General features: G+C 55.0%; 1 protein-coding gene across 3 annotated transcripts; it reads right to left on the bottom strand.

The window, feature by feature from the left end:
- MRPS26 (mitochondrial ribosomal protein S26) lies at positions 1–14,085 on the bottom strand. 3 transcript variants are annotated; one of them, XM_075581445.1, is made up of 4 exons: positions 13,662–14,085; positions 12,534–13,606; positions 4,388–4,534; positions 1–86 (listed from the first exon to the last, which is right to left on the bottom strand). In XM_075581445.1, the coding sequence occupies exons 2-4, from the start codon at positions 12,743–12,745 to the stop codon at positions 23–25; spliced, it is 423 nt and encodes a 140-aa protein (XP_075437560.1). In that variant the 5' UTR covers positions 12,746–13,606; positions 13,662–14,085; the 3' UTR covers positions 1–22. The 3 variants fall into 3 exon arrangements, with proteins under 3 accessions (XP_075437560.1, XP_075437561.1, XP_075437558.1); XM_075581446.1 differs by having other exon boundaries at positions 13,941–14,085; XM_075581443.1 differs by having other exon boundaries at positions 12,534–14,085.
- Positions 14,086–17,311: the final 3,226 nt, after the last annotated feature.

The raw sequence follows: 17,311 nt of genomic DNA, 5'->3' as shown, positions 1-17,311 counted from the left end.
TTTCTCGCGCTGTTCCTCGCGTCTATGTGACGCAAGCTCCCTTTGCAGCAGCGCCGGCATCCTCCTCACGTCGTAGACGCTCCTCCCTGGAACACCGACACGACACTTCAAACAGCGCTCTGTCTCCCCCCCTGCCCCCGCCGGGCCCTTCGCCGCTCTGTCTCCCTCCACCGCCCGGCCCTCGCCGCTCTGTCTCCCCCTCCTGCCTCCCGCCGGGCCCTCGCCGCTCTGTCTCCCTCTCCCCCGCCCGGCCCTCGCCGCTCTGTCTCCCTCCCCCGCCCTCGCGCCGCTCTGTCTGCCTCCCCCGCTCGGCCCTCGCCGCTGTCTCCCTCCCCCGCCCGGCCCTCGCCGCTCTGTCTCCCTCCCCCGCCCGGTCCCTCGCCGCTCTGTCTCCCTCCCCGCCCTCGCCGCTCTGTCTCCATCCCCCGCCCGGCCCCTCGCCGCTCTGTCTCCCTCCCCCGGCCCGGCCCTCGCCGCTCTGTCTCCATCCCCCGCTCGGCCCCTCGCCGCTCTGTCTCCCTCCCCGGCCCGGCCCTCGCCGCTCTGTCTCCCTCCCCCGCCTCGGCCCCTCGCCGCTCTGTCTCTCCCTCCCCCGCCCTCGCCGCTCTGTCTCCATCCCCCGCCCGGCCCTCGCCGCTCTGTCTCCCTCCCCGGCCCGGCCCTCGCCGCTCTGTCTGCCTCCCCCGCCCGGGCCCTCGCCGCTCTGTCTCCCTCCCCCGGCCCGGCCCTCGCCGCTCTGTCTCCCTCCCCCGCCCTCGCCGCTCTGTCTGCCTCCCCCGCCGGGCCCTCGCCGCTTTGTCTCCCTCCCCCGCCGGGCCCTCGCCGCTCTGTCTCCCTCCTGCCCCCGCCCGGCCCCTCGCCGCTCTGTCTACCTCCCCCTCCGGCCCCTCGCCGCAGTCTCCCTCCCCCGCTCCGGCCTCGCCGCTCTGTCTCCCTCCCCCGCTCTGTCTCCCTCCCCCGCACGGCCCTCGTCGCTCTGTCTCTCCCTCCCCCGCACGGCCCTCGCCGCTCTGTCTCCCCTCCCCCGCCCGGCCCTCGCCGCTCTGTCTCCCATCCCCCGCCCGTGCCCTCGCCGCTCTGTCTCCCTCCCCCGCACGGCCCTCGTCGCTCTGTCTCCCTCCCCCGCACGGCCCTCGTCGCTCTGTCTCCCTCCCCGCGCCGGCCCTCGCCGCTCTGTCTCCCTCCCCCGCCCGGCCCTCGCCGCTGTCTCCCTCCCCCACCCGGCCCTCGCCGCTCTGTCTCCCTCCCCACTCTGTCTCCCTCCCCCGCCCAGCCCTCGCTCGCCCTGCCTCCCTCCCCGCCCGGCCCTGGCCGCTCTGCCCCCCTCCCCCGCCCGGCCCTCGCCTCTCTGTCTCCCTCCCCCGCCCGGCCCTCGCCGCCCTGCCTCCCTCCCCGCCCGCTGGCCGCTCTGCCCCCCTCCCCCGCCCGGCCCTCGCCGCTCTGTCTCCCTCCCCCGCCCGGCCCTGGCCGCTCTGTCTCCCTCCCCCGCCGGGCCCCTCGCCGCTCTGTCTCCCTCCCCCCCGCCCGGCCCTGGCCGCTCTGTCTCCCTCCCCCGCCCGGCCCTGGCCGCTCTGTCTCCCTCCCCCGCCCGGCCCTGGCCGCTCTGTCTCCCTCCCCGCCCGGCCCTCGCCGCTGTCTCCCTCCCCCGCCCGGCCCTCGCCGCTCTGTCTCCCTGCCCCCGCCGGGCCCTCGCCGCTCTGTCTCCCTGCCCCCGCCGGGCCCTCGCCGCTCTGTCTCCCTCCCCCGCAGCTCTGTCTCCCTCCCCCGCCCGGCCCTCGCCGCTCTGTCTCCCTCCCCCGCCCGGCCCTCGCCGCTCTGTCTCCGTCCCCCGCCCGGCCCTCGCCGCCCTGTCTCCCTCCCCCCTGCCCGGCCCTCGCGCCGCTCTGTCTCCCTCCCCCGCCCGGGCCCTCGCCGCTCTGTCTCCCTCCCCAGCCGGGCCCTCGCCGCTCTGTCTCCCTCCCCCAGCCGGGCCCTCGCCGCTCTGTCTCCTCCCCGCCCGGTCCCTCGCCGCTCTGTCTCCCTCCCCCGCCCGGCCCTCACCGCTCTGTCTCCCTCCCCCGCCCGGCCCTCGCCGCTCTGTCTCCCTCCCCCGCCCGGCCCTCGCCGCTCTGTCTCCCTCCCCCGCCCGGCCCTCGCCGCTCTGTCTCCCCGCCCGGGCCCTCGCCGCTCTGTCTCCCTCCCCCGTCCGGCCCACGCCGCTCTGTCTCCCTGCCCCCGCCGGGCCCTCGCCGCTCTGTCTCCTCACGGCCCTCGCCGCTCTGTCTCCCCCCTGCCCCCGCCCTCGCCACTCTGTATCCCCGCCCGGCCCTCACCGCTCTGTCTCCTCCCCGCTCTGTCTCCTCCCCGCCCGGCGCTCTCAGCTCTGTGTCCCGGCCCTCACGGCCCTGTCTCCCCGCCCGGCCCTCACCGCTCTGTCACTGTAAGGAATCCGCTCCTGGCTTTGACTCTAGCCTTGCAGACCTCTGCATTTTACAAAGTCTCCCTCTGGCAATCAATGGCACATGTGCTACCTCTCACTGCAGCGTCAGCCCTGTGCTCCGTCATTGGAGGAATGCTCACACACCTCCCTCCTGTGATTGGCTTGCCGCTCTTTATATGCTGGGCTCACGCACTAATTCAGTGCCGAGCATAATCCTACTCTGGATGTTACAGTGTTCTGCCACAAGCCTCCTGGCTTGCTTCGTTTGTTTACTAATCTTTGCCATGCTTTAGTCTCTAGTTCTCATCATTAGTTCCTGAGTATCCCGAGACCTGCTGCTACTCTCCACGCAGAGGCCTGTTTCGGACGCCTGTGCTGAAGCGCTGGTTTGCCAGCACTGGTTCCTGTTTCCTGCTGCATTCTCCTCTAGCAGAGGTTACCTTCCTTTTCCTGAGGTCTGCTGCTATTCTCCACGCAGAGGCCTGTTTTGGACTTCTGTGCTGAAGCGCTGGTTTTCCCCGGCGCTGCCCTGCGGTGTTCTTAGGCCAGTCTGCTATCTCCCCCTACTGAGATCAGCGTCATGGGCCGTGCCCGCTCCCCGCGCAGAGGCCGCTCCTACGCTGAAGCAGAGAGCACCCGTCTGCCCGTTGCTGCCTTCTCCGATCCTGATCTTCCAACAAATCAGGGGAGCTCGTCTCGTAGTTATGAAATAAAGAAACACTACATAGTGTAATACTGTTGTGAATAAATTTGTGCCAACAAAGCTCAAAAATGACTACTCACAATAAAGCAGTCAAATTCAGGCAGTCATCCAACTAAGGGGTGGATGTTCCCTGTGTATACAGCAGCCACCAGCCCCCCAACACTTCATATGACCGAGGTGGGCAGTGTGATATTATAGGTAGTGGGTGCTCATCTGGTCGCGATCCTTTTGAGTTCCTCACTATCCTCTGCTCCACCGCAGTACTCTCGCGTCCACGCCAGGCACTCCCGTTGCGTCACTTCCGGTTGTTCAGCGAACTTCCGGATCTGATGACAGGGGTGGACCTCAGTTGTTCTTCCTCTTCGGTATGGGCTGAAACACGAACCACGACGATGCTGCCTTCTCCGATCCTGACTTGTCCTCAGACTACGCTGCCTTCTCCAGTCCGGCCCCCGGCTTGTTTGACTATGGACTTCGCACTCCGGATCCGAGGCCTAAGGTCGGTGATTATGTAACCCCACCTCAGCCCCGCGGCCCGGTCCCAGTTTGTGGCGAGCACTTCCTTGACAGTCACCCCCGCCTGGCCCTCACCGCTCTGTCTCCCCCGCCCGGCAGTCACCCGCCGTCACAGTGCCCGGCAGTCACCGCCGTCGCAGTACCCGGCACTCAAAATCGGCAACTCTCTTCTTTGTCTCCCCCCCGCTCGGTACTCACCGCCGGCGCAGCGCCCGGCACCTCTCTTCTTTGTCTCCCCCCCGCTCGGTACCCACCGCCGGCGCAGCGCCCGGCACCTCTCTTCTTTGTCTCCCCCCCGCTCGGTACCCACCGCCGGCGCAGCGCCCGGCACCTCTCTTCTTTGTCTCCCCCCCGCTCGGTACCCACCGCCGGCGCAGCGCCCGGCACCTCTCTTCTTTGTCTCCCCCCCGCTCGGTACCCACCGCCGTCGCAGCGCCCGGCACCTCTCTTCTTTGTCTCCCCCCCGCTCGGTACCCACCGCCGTCGCAGCGCCCGGCACCTCTCTTCTTTGTCTCCCCCCCCGCTCGGTACCCACCGCCGTCGCAGCGCCCGGCACCTCTCTTCTTTGTCTCCCCCCCGCTCGGTACTCACCGCCGGCGCAGCGCCCGGCACCTCTCTTTGTCTCCCCCCCGCTCGGTACTCACCGCCGTCGCAGCGCCCGGCACCTCTCTTTGTCTCCCCCCGCTCGGTACTCACCGCCAGCGCAGCGCCCGGCACCTCTCTTTGTCTTCCCCCCGCTCGGTACTCACCGCCGGCGCAGCGCTCTGTGGCTCTCCTCTCTGTTCCAGGCCATCAGAGCTTGGTGCTCCTCACTCTCCAGGCGGTGCCGCTGCTCAGCACGGGAACCCACCTGCTCCTCATACTGCAACCGCAGCATACCCTCCTTAAACTCCGCTCTGTGGAAGGGGGACTGTTACTCACACAGCGTAGGGAGGAATATACAAGGGGCGTGAGCATACTCGGCATGTGTGTGGGTATATTTATATACAGTGGTGAGAAAGTTTGTAAACCCCAATGGTAAATGATGGAAATGCCATAGTTTTTCTAAGATAACCGTCGCTACCTCTTCTTGACCCCATTAACCTCTTGACCCCATTCCCTCCCATCTCCTAAAACCTCTTGCTCATTACCCTAACCCCTATACTCACACATTTTTAACTCCTCCCTCTACTCTGGTACTTTTCCTGCCTCCTTCAAACATGCAAGTAGTTATACTATTACTCAAACACAGCAAGCTTGACCCTTACCTGTCTCTCACTATTGTCCTGACCCCTTTTGTAAGGAGGGACAGGAGGGTATAGAGAGATATTAGGGTGAGATGTATGGAGGGGCAGAGGAGTGTATAGTGAGATATTAGGGTGAGATGTAAGGAGGGGCAGAGGATGGAATGGGGAGATATTAGGGGGAGATGTATGGAGGGTATAGTGAGATATTAGGGTGAGATGTAAGGAGGGGCAGAGGATGGCATGGGGAGATATTAGGGTGAGATGTAAGGACGGGCAGAGGATGGCATGGGGAGATATTAGGGTGAGATGTAAGGAGGGGCAGAGGAGTGTATAGTGAGATATTAGGGTGAGATGTAAGGAGGGGCAGAGGATGGCATGGGGAGATATTAGGGGGAGATGTATGGAGGGTATAGTGAGATATTAGGGTGAGATGTAAGGAGGGGCAGAGGATGGCATGGGGAGATATTAGGGTGAGATGCAAGGAGGGGCAGAGGAGTGTATAGTGAGATATTAGGGTGAGATGCAAGGAGGGGCAGAGGAGTGTATAGTGAGATATTAGGGTGAAATGTAAGGAGGGGCAGAGGATGGCATGGGGAGATATTAGGGTGAGATGTAAGGAGGGGCAGAGGAGTGTATAGTGAGATATTAGGGTGAGATGTAAGGAGGGGCAGAGGATGGCATGGGGAGATATTAGGGTGAGATGTAAGGAGGGGCAGAGGAGTGTATAGTGAGATATTAGGGTGAGATGTAAGGAGGGGCAGAGGATGGCATGGGGAGATATTAGGGGGAGATGTATGGAGGGTATAGTGAGATATTAGGGTGAGATGTAAGGAGGGGCAGAGGATGGCATGGGGAGATATTAGGGTGAGATGCAAGGAGGGGCAGAGGATGGTATAGTGAGATATTAGGGTGAGATGTAAGGAGGGGCAGAGGATGGCATGGGGAGATATTAGGGTGAGATGTAAGGAAGGGCAGAGGATGGTATAGTGAGATATTGGGGTGAGATGTTAGGGACAGAGGAGGGTATAGTGAGATATTAGGATGAGATGCAAGGAGGGGCAGAGGGGGGGTATAGTGTGATATTAGGGTGAGATGTAAGGAGGGGCAAAGGAGGGTATAGTCAGATATTAGGGTGAGATGCAAGGAGGGGCAGAGGAGGGTATAGTGAGATATTAGGGTGAGATGCAAGGAGGGGCAGAGGATGGTATAGTGAGATATTAGGGTGAGATGTAAGGAAGGGCAGAGGATGGTATAGTTAGATATTGGGGTGAGATGTTAGGGACAGAGGAGGGTATAGTGAGATATTAGGGTGAGATGTAAGGAGGGTATAGTGAGATATTGGGGTGAGATGCAAGGAGGGGCAGAGGAGGGTATAGTGAGATATTAGGGTGAGATGCAAGGAAGGGCAGAGGAGGGTATAGTGAGATATTAGGGTGAGATGCCAGGAGTGGCAGAGGAGGGTATAGTGAGATATTGGGGTGAGATGTTAGGAGGGTATAGTGAGATATTAGGGTGAGATGTAAGGAGGGTATAGGGAGATATTAGGGCGAGATGTAAGGAGGGGCAGAGGAGGGTATAGTGAGATATTAGGGTGAGATGTAAGGAGGGTATAGTGAGATATTAGGGTGAGATGTAAGGAGGGGCATATAGTGAGATATTAGCGTGAGATCTAAGGAGGGGCAGAGGAGGGTATAGTGAGATATTAGGGTGAGATGTAAGGAGGGGCAGAGGGGTGTATAGTGAGATATTAGCGTGAGATCTAAGGAGGGGCAGAGGAGGGTATAGTGAGATATTAGGGTGAGATGTAAGGAGGGGCAGAGGAGGGTATAGTGAGATATTAGGGTGAGATGTAAGGAGGGTATAGTGAGATATTAGGGTGAGATGTAAGGAGGAGCAGAGGGGTGTATAGTGAGAATTAGCGTGAGATCTAAGGAGGGGCAGAGGAGGGTATAATGAGATATTAGGGTGATATGTAAGGAGGGGCAGAGGCGTGTATAGTGAGATATTAGGGGGAGATGTAAGGGGGGGCAGAGGATCGCATTGGGAAGATATTAGGGTGAGATGTAAGGAGGGGCAGAGGAGTGTATAATGAGATATTAGGGTGAGATGTAAGGAGGGGCAGAGGATGGTATAGTGAGATATTAGGGGGAGATGTAAGGAGGGGCAGAGGATGGCATGGGAAGATATTAGGGGGAGATGTAAGGAGGGGCAGAGGATGGTGTAGTCACTAATGTCCTACTCAAAGCCAAATCACGTAGGCACTTTGCCCCTGAGAATTCCACCTTTAAATTCCAAAAAGGGCTATCTGTCGCCCATATAAACATCCGGAGCCAGCTGCCCAAACTGGACGAACTAAGGGCATGGTGCCTTATGCATAAACCCAAAGCCATCGTTCTTACAGAAACATGGCTATCCTCTAAAACCCCTAATGCAAATATCGCCATTCAGGGATACTCCATTTTTAGGAGAGATAGGTCAAAGAGAGGAGGAGGGGTGTTATTTTATATTGCAGACACCTTACAATTTACACTGTTAAATTGCCCACCAAGTCCACCCTCTTTTGAAACTCTAGTTGGCAAAATCTGCCTCCCCTTTTCTAAGCCCATCTTGCTTGCTGGCATCTACCGCCCCCCTAAAGCCCCTCTACAATCCCTGACTGATATCACCCAATTTCTTGCCTCCATTTCCTCTCTGAATGAGAAGAGTGAGCTGCTAGTTCTAGGGGATTTCAACTTCAATTGGCTTGACCCTAAAAACCACAAAATCCAGATACAACTCAAGTCACTTAACCTATCGCAACTCATTTCCCAACCCACACGGATAAACCTGAAATCGCATAACCATTCCTTGCTAGACTGGATTCTCTCCTCAAACCCCAGCAGAATCCAATCCTCTGGCATCCTTCCTGATATTTTCGGTGACCATGCAATACTGTACTGTGTAAGGAAAATTAAACCGCCCCATTCAAGCCCTAAAGTTCTCCTCACTAGAACATTTAAAAACTTTAACCCACAACAGTTTCTGGATGACCTTACCAACTGCCCATGGCACAGAATCGATTTAATTCCCGACCCTGATTCTGCGCTCGACTATTTCCAATCCGAGTTCTTAAAACTCTGCGATACCCATGCTCCACTACGCAAAATAAGGGTACGGGGGGCCCACCTTCCATGGGTTACAACTGACCTTATAGCACTCTACCAGCTCAGGGATACCTTGTGGAAAAGCTACAAAGTAACTGGCACTACCAAGGATCTCAATCACTACAGATGCATGCGGAACATGTGCACAATGCAAACAAGGTATGCAAAAGCACAATATTACTCTGACAATCTCCTCCAGAATACATCAAACCCAGCTAACTTCTGGAAGGTTATCAACAATATATTCCAGGCTCCTAACCATCAACAACCAAGTAATATCACTAAGGGGGATATTACTCTGACAAACCCCACTGACATTGCAAATGCATTCAATGATTACTTTGTGGGGTGTGCCACTAACTTATTAGCGAAACGCAGCACAAACCCCAAACCTGAATCTCATCCTGGGAGTACCCCTATAGTTCCACCCCCTCCCAACACTGCCCACAATTTTCAATTTAGCCCAGTATCTGAAGAGGAGATTACACAAGCGCTCCTCAAACTAAAACTAAGCAGTCAATGTGGACCCGACTTACTACAATCTAGGTTCCTACGACTTGGTGCCCCAGCCATTGCCAAACCAATTGCGTCCATAGTCAACTCTATCCTGTCTGCAGGCCATATCCCTAAGACTTGGAAAACTGCCAGAGTTGTCCCAATCTTCAAAAGTGGGGACAAAAACACTGTCTCAAACTACAGGCCAATCTCACTTCTCCCAATTCTATCCAAAGTTATGGAAAAATGTGTCTACTCCCAATTAAGCGATTTCTACACCAAGACAAATTTCCCTAGCCAATTCCAATCTGGCTTTCGTCCCAAACACTCCACCGTAACTACCCTGTTAAAAGTTTGCAATGAAATCCAGTGCGGAATGGAACGGGGACAACTCACTGGTGCAGTATTCCTAGATTTTGCAAAGGCTTTTGACACAGTTGATCATGCTATCCTGCTTAACAAACTCCAGAGCTCTGGAATAGGGAAGCATGCTTTAAACTGGTTTCAGTCCTACCTATCAGGAAGATCCCAACATGTGTCCATCTCAGGCTCTAACTCCAACCCCCTGGATATCACCTGTGGTGTCCCGCAAGGCTCTGTTCTGGGGCCCCTACTCTTCTCAGTGTTCATTAATGATCTTCCCACAGCTTGTAAGGAAGCCTCAATACACATGTATGCAGATGACACAATCCTGTATGCACACAGCCATAGCCTCTCTGACCTTCAACACATACTTCAGTCTGACTTTTTGAGACTCGAAAACTGGATTTCCCAAAACAAACTGTTTTTAAACACTGACAAGACGGTAACAATGGTATTTGGGACCAAAGACTAAATTTGTAAAGCTTCCAGTGACTGAGCTCCAGATTAGAATCAACGCTAACACCACCCTAACCCCTGTCACTAGTTTTAAATACCTGGGCTTATGGTTTGACTCCCACTTAACATTCGGGATGCACATTGATACCCTGACAACCAAGACCTATGCCAAACTAGGGGTACTTTACAGGAACAAATCCTCCCTAAGTCTCCTGGTAAGAAAGAGTATCGCACAGCAGATGCTAATGCCAATTATTGACTATGGAGACATAGTATATGGCTCGGCTCCTCAAACCCACCTTAGCAAACTTGACACCCTCTACAATTCAATTTGTCGTTTTGTTCTCCAATGCAACTACAACACACATCACTGCGAAATGCTCAAAGAACTAGATTGGTCATCACTAGAGTCTAGGCGCAAAGTTCACCTTTCCTGTCTCACCCTCAAATACTTTCTGGGCAAGCTACCCAGCTACCTGAACAAGCTCCTCACCCCTACCACATGCAGTACCTATCACCTGAGATCAGACTCCAAATGACTATTCATGGTCCCAAGACTCAACAAAGTATCCGGACGTTCCTCCTTCTCCTTCCGTGCACCCCAAAACTGGAACAACCTACCAGAGACTCTCATATCCACCACCAGCTTAAGTTCTTTCAAATCTAAGGCTGTCTCACACTTTAATCTGGTCTGTAACTGTTTCATACGCTCATAATATATATTTTCTTTAACTGTGCATGCGATGTCTTGTATATAATGTATACCTTGTTCATTTATGTAACTGTATTTGTAACCATGTATTATTTTGTTTTACTCTGTGCCCAGGACATACTTGAAAACGAGAGGTAACTCTCAATGTATTACTTCCTGGTAAAATATTTTATAAATAAATAAATACTCTTTTGGACCTGTCTGCTACTTTTGGTACCGTTGACCCCCCTCCTTCTGCACACGCCTCATTTTTTAGGCCCCCATGACTTTGCCCTCACCTGGTTAACAACTATATGAGCGCACTATTAGCGCTCCCATTGCTGGCACGTCCTCCTCCTCCCGCTCACATGAAACCCGGGGCTCTATTCTAGGACCTCTCCTCCATGTCCTCCTCCCGCTCATATGATCCCCGGGGCTCTATTCTAGGACCTCTCCTCCATGTCCTCCTCCCGCTCATATGATCCCCGGGGCTCTATTCTAGGACCTCTCCATGTCCTCCTCCCGCTCATATGATCCCCGGGGCTCTATTCTAGGACCTCTTCTCCATGTCCTCCTCCTCCCGCTCATATGATCCCTGGGGCTCTATTCTAGGACCTCTCCTCCATGTCCTCCTCCCGCTCATATGATCAATGGGGTTCTGCTCTAGGACCTCTTCTCCATGTCCTCCTCCTCCCGCTCACATGATCCCCGGGGCTCTATTCTAGGACCTCTTCTCCATGTCCTCCTCCCGCTCATATGATCCCCGGGGCTCTATTCTAGGACCTCTCCTCCATGTCCTCCTCCTCCCGCTCATATGATCCCCGGGGCTCTATTCTAGGACCTCTTCTCCATGTCCTCCTCCTCCCGCTCATATGATCCCTGGGGTGCTGCTCTAGGACCTCTTCTCCATGTCCTCCTCCTCCCGTTCATATGATCCCCGGGGCTCTATTCTAGGACCTCTCCTCCATGTCCTCCTCCTCCCGCTCATATGATCCCAGGGGCTCTATTCTAGGACCTCTCCTCCATGTCCTCCTCCTCCCGCTCATATGATCCCCGGGGCTCTATTCTAGGACCTCTTCTCCATGTCCTCCTCCTCCCGCTCATATGATCCCTGGGGTGCTGCTCTAGGACCTCTTCTCCATGTCCTCCTCCTCCCGTTCATATGATCCCCGGGGCTCTATTCTAGGACCTCTCCTCCATGTCCTCCTCCCGCTCCTATGATCCCTGGGGTTCTGCTCTAGGACCTCTTCTCCATGTCCTCCTCCTCCCGCTCATATGATCCCCGGGGCTCTATTCTAGGACCTCTCCTCCATGTCCTCCTCCCGTTCATATGATCCCCGGGGCTCTATTCTAGGACCTCTCCTCCATGTCCTCCTCCCGCTCATATGATCCCCGGGGCTCTATTCTAGGACCTCTCCTCCATGTCCTCCTCCCGCTCATATGATCCCTGGGGTTCTGCTCTAGGACCTCTTCTCCATGTCCTCCTCCTCCCGCTCATATGATCCCTGAGGTTCTGCTCTAGGACCTCTCCTCCATGTCCTCCTCCTCCCGTTCATATGATCCCCGGGGCTCTATTCTAGCACCTCTCCTCCATGTCCTCCTCCCGCTCATATGATCCCCGGGGCTCTATTCTAGGACCTCTCCTCCATGTCCTCCTCCTCCCGCTCATATGATCCCTGGGGTTCTGCTCTAGGACCTCTTCTCCATGTCCTCCTCCTCCCGCTCATATGATCCCTGGGGTTCTTCTCTAGGACCTCTCCTCCATGTCCTCCTCCCGCTCATATGATCCCCGGGGCTCTATTCTAGGACCTCTTCTCCATGTCCTCCTCCTCCCGCTCATATGATCCCCGGGGTTCTGCTCTAGGACCTCTCCTTCATGTTCTCCTCCTCCCGCTCATATGATCCCTGGGGTTCTTCTCTAGGACCTCTCCTCCATGTCCTCCTCCCGCTCATATGATCCCCGGGGCTCTATTCTAGGACCTCTTCTCCATGTCCTCCTCCCGTTCATATGATCCCCGGGGCTCTATTCTAGGACCTCTTCTCCATGTCCTCCTCCTCCCGCTCATATGATCCCCGGGGTTCTGCTCTAGGACCTCTTCTCCATGTCCTCCTCCTCCCGCTCATATGATCCCTGGGGTTCTTCTCTAGGACCTCTCCTCCATGTCCTCCTCCCGCTCATATGATCCCCGGGGCTCTATTCTAGGACCTCTTCTCCATGTCCTCCTCCTCCCGCTCATATGATCCCCGGGGTTCTGCTCTAGGACCTCTCCTTCATGTTCTCCTCCTCCCGCTCATATGATCCCCGGGCTCTATTCTAGGACCTCTCCTCCATGTCCTCCTCCCGTTCATATGATCCCCGGGGCTCTATTCTAGGACCTCTTCTCCATGTCCTCCTCCTCCCGCTCATATGATCCCTGGTGTTCTGCTCTAGGACCTCTTCTCCATGTCCTCCTCCCGCTCATATGATCCCCGGGGCTCTATTCTAGGACTTCTCCTTCATGTGGTGTGTGCCAGCGAATACCTCATGGCTCTCATGATGTCCTCGTACGCCTTGTATCTCCGGGTCACGTTCAGCAGCTCCTCCGCCCACACCGGGGGGGGATATTTGATGCGCGCGGCCTTGGATTTGGAGGGGGGGTCAGTGCGAGACTTCCTGCCCCTGGAGGGGGGCATACAGGAAATAGGGGGCACCGGGCGGAGGAGAACAGAGAGGACGCGGTGGCAGCGGAGCATGGTTGGGGGGCACTTAATATATATTACCCCTCTGTGTATATCAGCGCGTATATACCCCTCTGTGTGTATCAGCGCGTATATCAGCGTGTATATATCCCTCTGTATATACCCCTCTGTATATCAGCGTGTATATATCCCTCTGTATATCAGCGTGTATATACCCCTCTGTATATCAGCGTGTATATATCCCTCTGTATATCAGCGTGTATATATCTCTCTGTATATCAGCGTGTATATATCCCTCTGTATATCAGCGCGTATATACCCCTCTGTATATCAGCGTGTATATACCCCTCTGTATATCAGCGTGTATATATCCCTCTGTATATCAGCGTGTATATATCTCTCTGTATATCAGCGTGTATATATCCCTCTGTATATCAGCGCGTATATACCCCTCTGTATATCAGCGCGTATATACCCCTCTGTATATCAGCGTGTATATACCCCTCTGTATATCAGCGCGTATATATCCCTCTGTATATCAGCGCGTATATATCCCTCTGTATATCAGCGCGTATATATCCCTCTGTATATCAGCGCGTATATATCCCTCTGTATATCAGCGCGTATATATCCCTCTGTATATCAGCGCGTATATATCCCTCTGTATATCAGCGCGTATATATCCCTCTGTATATCAGCGCGAATATATCCCTCTGTATATCAGCGCGTATATATCCCTCTGTATATCAGCGTGTATATACCCCTCTGTATATCAGCGTGTATATACCCCTCTGTATATCAGCGCGTATATATCCCTCTGTATATCAGGGTGTATATATCCCTCTGTATATCAGGGTGTATATATCCCTCTGTATGTCCGCCTGTCCCTCTTGTCTGCCTGTCCCTCTTGTCTGCCTGTCTCTCTTGTCCGCCTGTCCCTCTTGCTTGTCTGCCTGTCCCACTTGTCTGCCTGTCCCTCTTGTCCGCCTGTCCCTCTTGCTTGTCTGCCTGTCCCTCTTGCTTGTCCGCCTGTCCCTCTTGCTTGTCTGCCTGTCCCTCTTGTCCCTCTTGTCTGCCTGTCCCTCTTGCTTGTCCGCCTGTCCCTCTTGTCTGCCTGTCTCTCTTGCTTATCTGCCTGTCCCTCTTGTCCGCCTGTCCCTCTTGCTTGTCTGCCTGTCCCTCTTGTCCGCCTGTCCCTCTTGCTTGTCTGCCTGTCCCTCTTGTCCGCCTGTCCCTCTTGCTTGTCTGCCTGTCCCTCTTGTCCGCCTGTCCCTCTTGCTTGTCTGCCTGTCCCTCTTGTCCGCCTGTCCCTCTTGTCCGTCAGTCCGCCTGTCCCTCAGATGTGCGCCTCCATCTTGCTGACCTCTGTCCTGGCGCCGTGCATGCTGGGAGATGTAGTTGGGATGAGATGCTAGTCTCCGCCCCCTGACGCTGCACTCAGGGGCCAATCACAGAGCGTCAAACAGGCAGCGTCAGAGAGAGATCATGTGATTGGCTCTTTTCTTTCCAGCCCGTCAGCCCGCCTCCTACCGCCTGGGATTGGTTAGCGAAGCACGCAGCTCTCCTGTGATTGGTTAGTGTGGATCGGCTCTTTCCTGTGATTGGTTAGTGTGACATGGAACTCTCCTGTGATTGGTCAGTGTGGCAGAGAGCACTCCTGTGATTGGTTAATGTGGCAGAGAGCTCTCCTGTGATTGGTTAGTGTGGCAGAGACATCTCCTGTGATTGGTTAGTTTGGCAGAGAGCTCTCCTGTGATTAGTTAGTGTGGCAGAGAGCTCTCCTGTGATTGGTTAGTGTGGCAGAGGGTACTCCGGTGATTGGTTAGTGTAGCAGAGAGCTCTCCTGTGATTGGTCAGTGTGGCAGAGAGCGCTCCTGTGATCGGTCAGTGTGGCAGAGACCTCTCCTGTGATTGGTTAGTGTGGCAGAGAGCTCTCATGTGATTGGTTAGTGTAGCAGAGAGCTCTCCTGTGATTGGTCAGTGTGGCAGAGAGCGCTCCTGTGATCGGTCAGTGTGGCAGAGACCTCTCCTGTGATCGGTCAGTGTGGCAGAGAGCTCTCCTGTGATTGGTTAGTGTGGCAGAGAGCTCTCCTGTGATTGTTAATGTGTGGCAGAGAGCACTCCTGTGATTGGTTAGTGTGGCAGAGAGCTCTCCTGTGATTGGTCAGTGTGGCAGAGAGCACTCCTGTGATTGGTCAGTGTGGCAGAGAGCACTCCTGTGATTGTTAATGTGTGGCAGAGAGCTCTCCTGTGATTGGTTAGTGTGGCAGAGAGCACTCCTGTGATTGGTTAGTGTGGCAGAGAGCACTCATGTGATTGGTTAGTGTGGCAGAGAGCACTCCTGTGATTGGTCAGTGTGGCAGAGAGTACTCCTGTGATTGGTTAGTGTGGCAGAGAGCACTCCTGTGATTGGTTAGTGTGGCAGAGAGCACTCCTGTGATTGGTCAGTGTGGCAGAGAGCTCTCCTGTGATTGGTTAATGTGGCAGAGAGCTCTCCTGTGATTGGTCAGTGTGGCAGAGAGCAATCCTGTGATTGATTAATGTGACACGCAGCTCTCCTGTGATTGGTTAGTGTGACACGCAGCTCTCCTGTGATTGGTTAGTGTGACAAGCAGCTCTCCTGTGATTGGTTAGTGTGACACGCAGCTCTCCTGTGATTGATTAATGTGACACGCAGCTCTCCTGTGATTGGTTAGTGTGGCAGAGAGCTCTCCTGTGATTGGTTAGTGTGGCAGAGACCTCTCCTGTGATTGGTCAGTGTGGCAGAGAGCTCTCCTGTGATTGATTAATGTGACACGCAGCTCTCCTGTGATTGGTCAGTGTGGCAGAGAGCTCTCCTGTGATTGGTCAGTGTGGCAGAGAGCTCTCCTGTGATTGGTTAGTGTGGCAGAGAGCTCTCCTGTGATTGGTTAGTGTGGCAGAGAGCTCTCCTGTGATTGGTTAATGTGGCAGAGAGCTCTCCTGTGATTGGTTAATGTGGCAGAGAGCTCTCCTGTGATTGGTTAGTGTGGCAGAGAGCACTCCTGTGATTGGTTAATGTGGCAGAGAGCTCTCCTGTGATTTGTTAGTGTGGCAGAGAGCACTCCTGTGATTGGTTAGTGTGGCAGAGAGCACTCCTGTGATTGGTTAGTGTGGCAGAGAGCACTCCTGTGATTGGTTAATGTGGCAGAGAGCTCTCCTGTGATTGGTTAGTGTGGCAGAGAGCACTCCTGTGATTGGTTAGTGTGGCAGAGAGCTCTCCTGTGATTGATTAATGTGACACGCAGCTCTCCTGTGATTGGTCAGTGTGGCAGAGAGCTCTCCTGTGATTTGTTAGTGTGGCAGAGAGTACTCCTGTGATTGGTTAGTGTGGCAGAGAGCACTCCTGTGATTGGTTAGTGTGGCAGAGAGCTCTCCTGTGATTGGTTAATGTGACACGCAGCTCTCCTGTGATTGGTCAGTGTGGCAGAGAGCTCTCCTGTGATTGGTTAATGTGGCAGAGAGCTCTCCTGTGATTGGTTAATGTGGCAGAGAGCTCTCCTGTGATTGGTTAGTGTGGCAGAGAGCACTCCTGTGATTGGTTAGTGTGGCAGAGAGCACTCCTGTGATTGGTTAGTGTGGCAGAGAGCACTCCTGTGATTGGTTAGTGTGGCAGAGAGCACTCCTGTGATTGGTTAGTGTGGCAGAGAGCACTCCTGTGATTGGTTAATGTGGCAGAGAGCTCTCCTGTGATTGGTTAGTGTGGCAGAGAGCACTCCTGTGATTGGTTAGTGTGGCAGAGAGCTCTCCTGTGATTGATTAATGTGACACGCAGCTCTCCTGTGATTGGTCAGTGTGGCAGAGAGCTCTCCTGTAATTTGTTAGTGTGGCAGAGAGCACTCCTGTGATTGGTTAGTGTGGCAGAGAGCACTCCTGTGATTGGTTAGTGTGGCAGAGAGCTCTCCTGTGATTGGTTAATGTGACACGCAGCTCTCCTGTGATTGGTCAGTGTGGCAGAGAGCTCTCCTGTGATTGGTTAATGTGGCAGAGAGCTCTCCTGTGATTGGTTAATGTGGCAGAGAGCTCTCCTGTGATTGGTTAGTGTGGCAGAGAGCACTCCTGTGATTGGTTAGTGTGGCAGAGAGCACTCCTGTGATTGGTTAGTGTGGCAGAGAGCACTCCTGTGATTGGTTAATGTGGCAGAGAGCTCTCCTGTGATTGGTCAGTGTGGCAGACAGCTCTCCTGTGATTGGTCAGTGTGGCAGAGAGCACTCCTGTGATCGGTCAGTGTGGCAGAGAGCTCTCCTGTGATTGGTTAGTGTGGAGAGCACTCCTGTGATTGGTCAGTGTGGCAGAGGGTACTCCTGTGATTGGTCAGTGTGGCAGAGAGCTCTCCTATGATTGGTTAGTGTGGCAGAGAGCTCTCCTGTGATTGGTCAGTGTGGCAGAGAGCTCTCATGTGATTGGTTAGTGTGGCAGAGAGCACTCCTGTGATTGGTCAGTGTGGCAGAGAGCTCTCCTGTGATTGGTTAGTGTGGCAGGGAGCTCTCCTGTGATTGGTTAGTGTGGCAGAGAGCTCTCCTGTGATTGGTTAGTGTGGCAGAGAGCACTCCTGTGATTGGTTAGTGTGGCAGAGAGCACTCCTGTGATTGGTCAGTGTGG

The sequence above is a fragment of the Ascaphus truei genome, unplaced genomic scaffold (assembly GCF_040206685.1).
Source record: "Ascaphus truei isolate aAscTru1 unplaced genomic scaffold, aAscTru1.hap1 HAP1_SCAFFOLD_1321, whole genome shotgun sequence".
NCBI lineage: Eukaryota > Metazoa > Chordata > Amphibia > Anura > Ascaphidae > Ascaphus > Ascaphus truei.
This window is presented reverse-complemented; position numbering and strand designations above follow the sequence as displayed.

Excerpts from the sequence above, each read along its gene's own strand:
- MRPS26 (XM_075581443.1), bottom strand. The coding sequence starts at position 12,745 with ATGCTCCGCTGCCACCGCGTCCTCTCTGTTCTCCTCCGCCCGGTGCCC. Across the intron at positions 4,535-12,533 it reads GACATCATGAGAGCCATGAG|AGCGGAGTTTAAGGAGGGTA; the intron begins GTATTCGCTGGC and ends CCCCTTCCACAG. Across the intron at positions 87-4,387 it reads CACAGAGCGCTGCGCCGGCG|GGAGGAGCGTCTACGACGTG; the intron begins GTGAGTACCGAG and ends TCGGTGTTCCAG.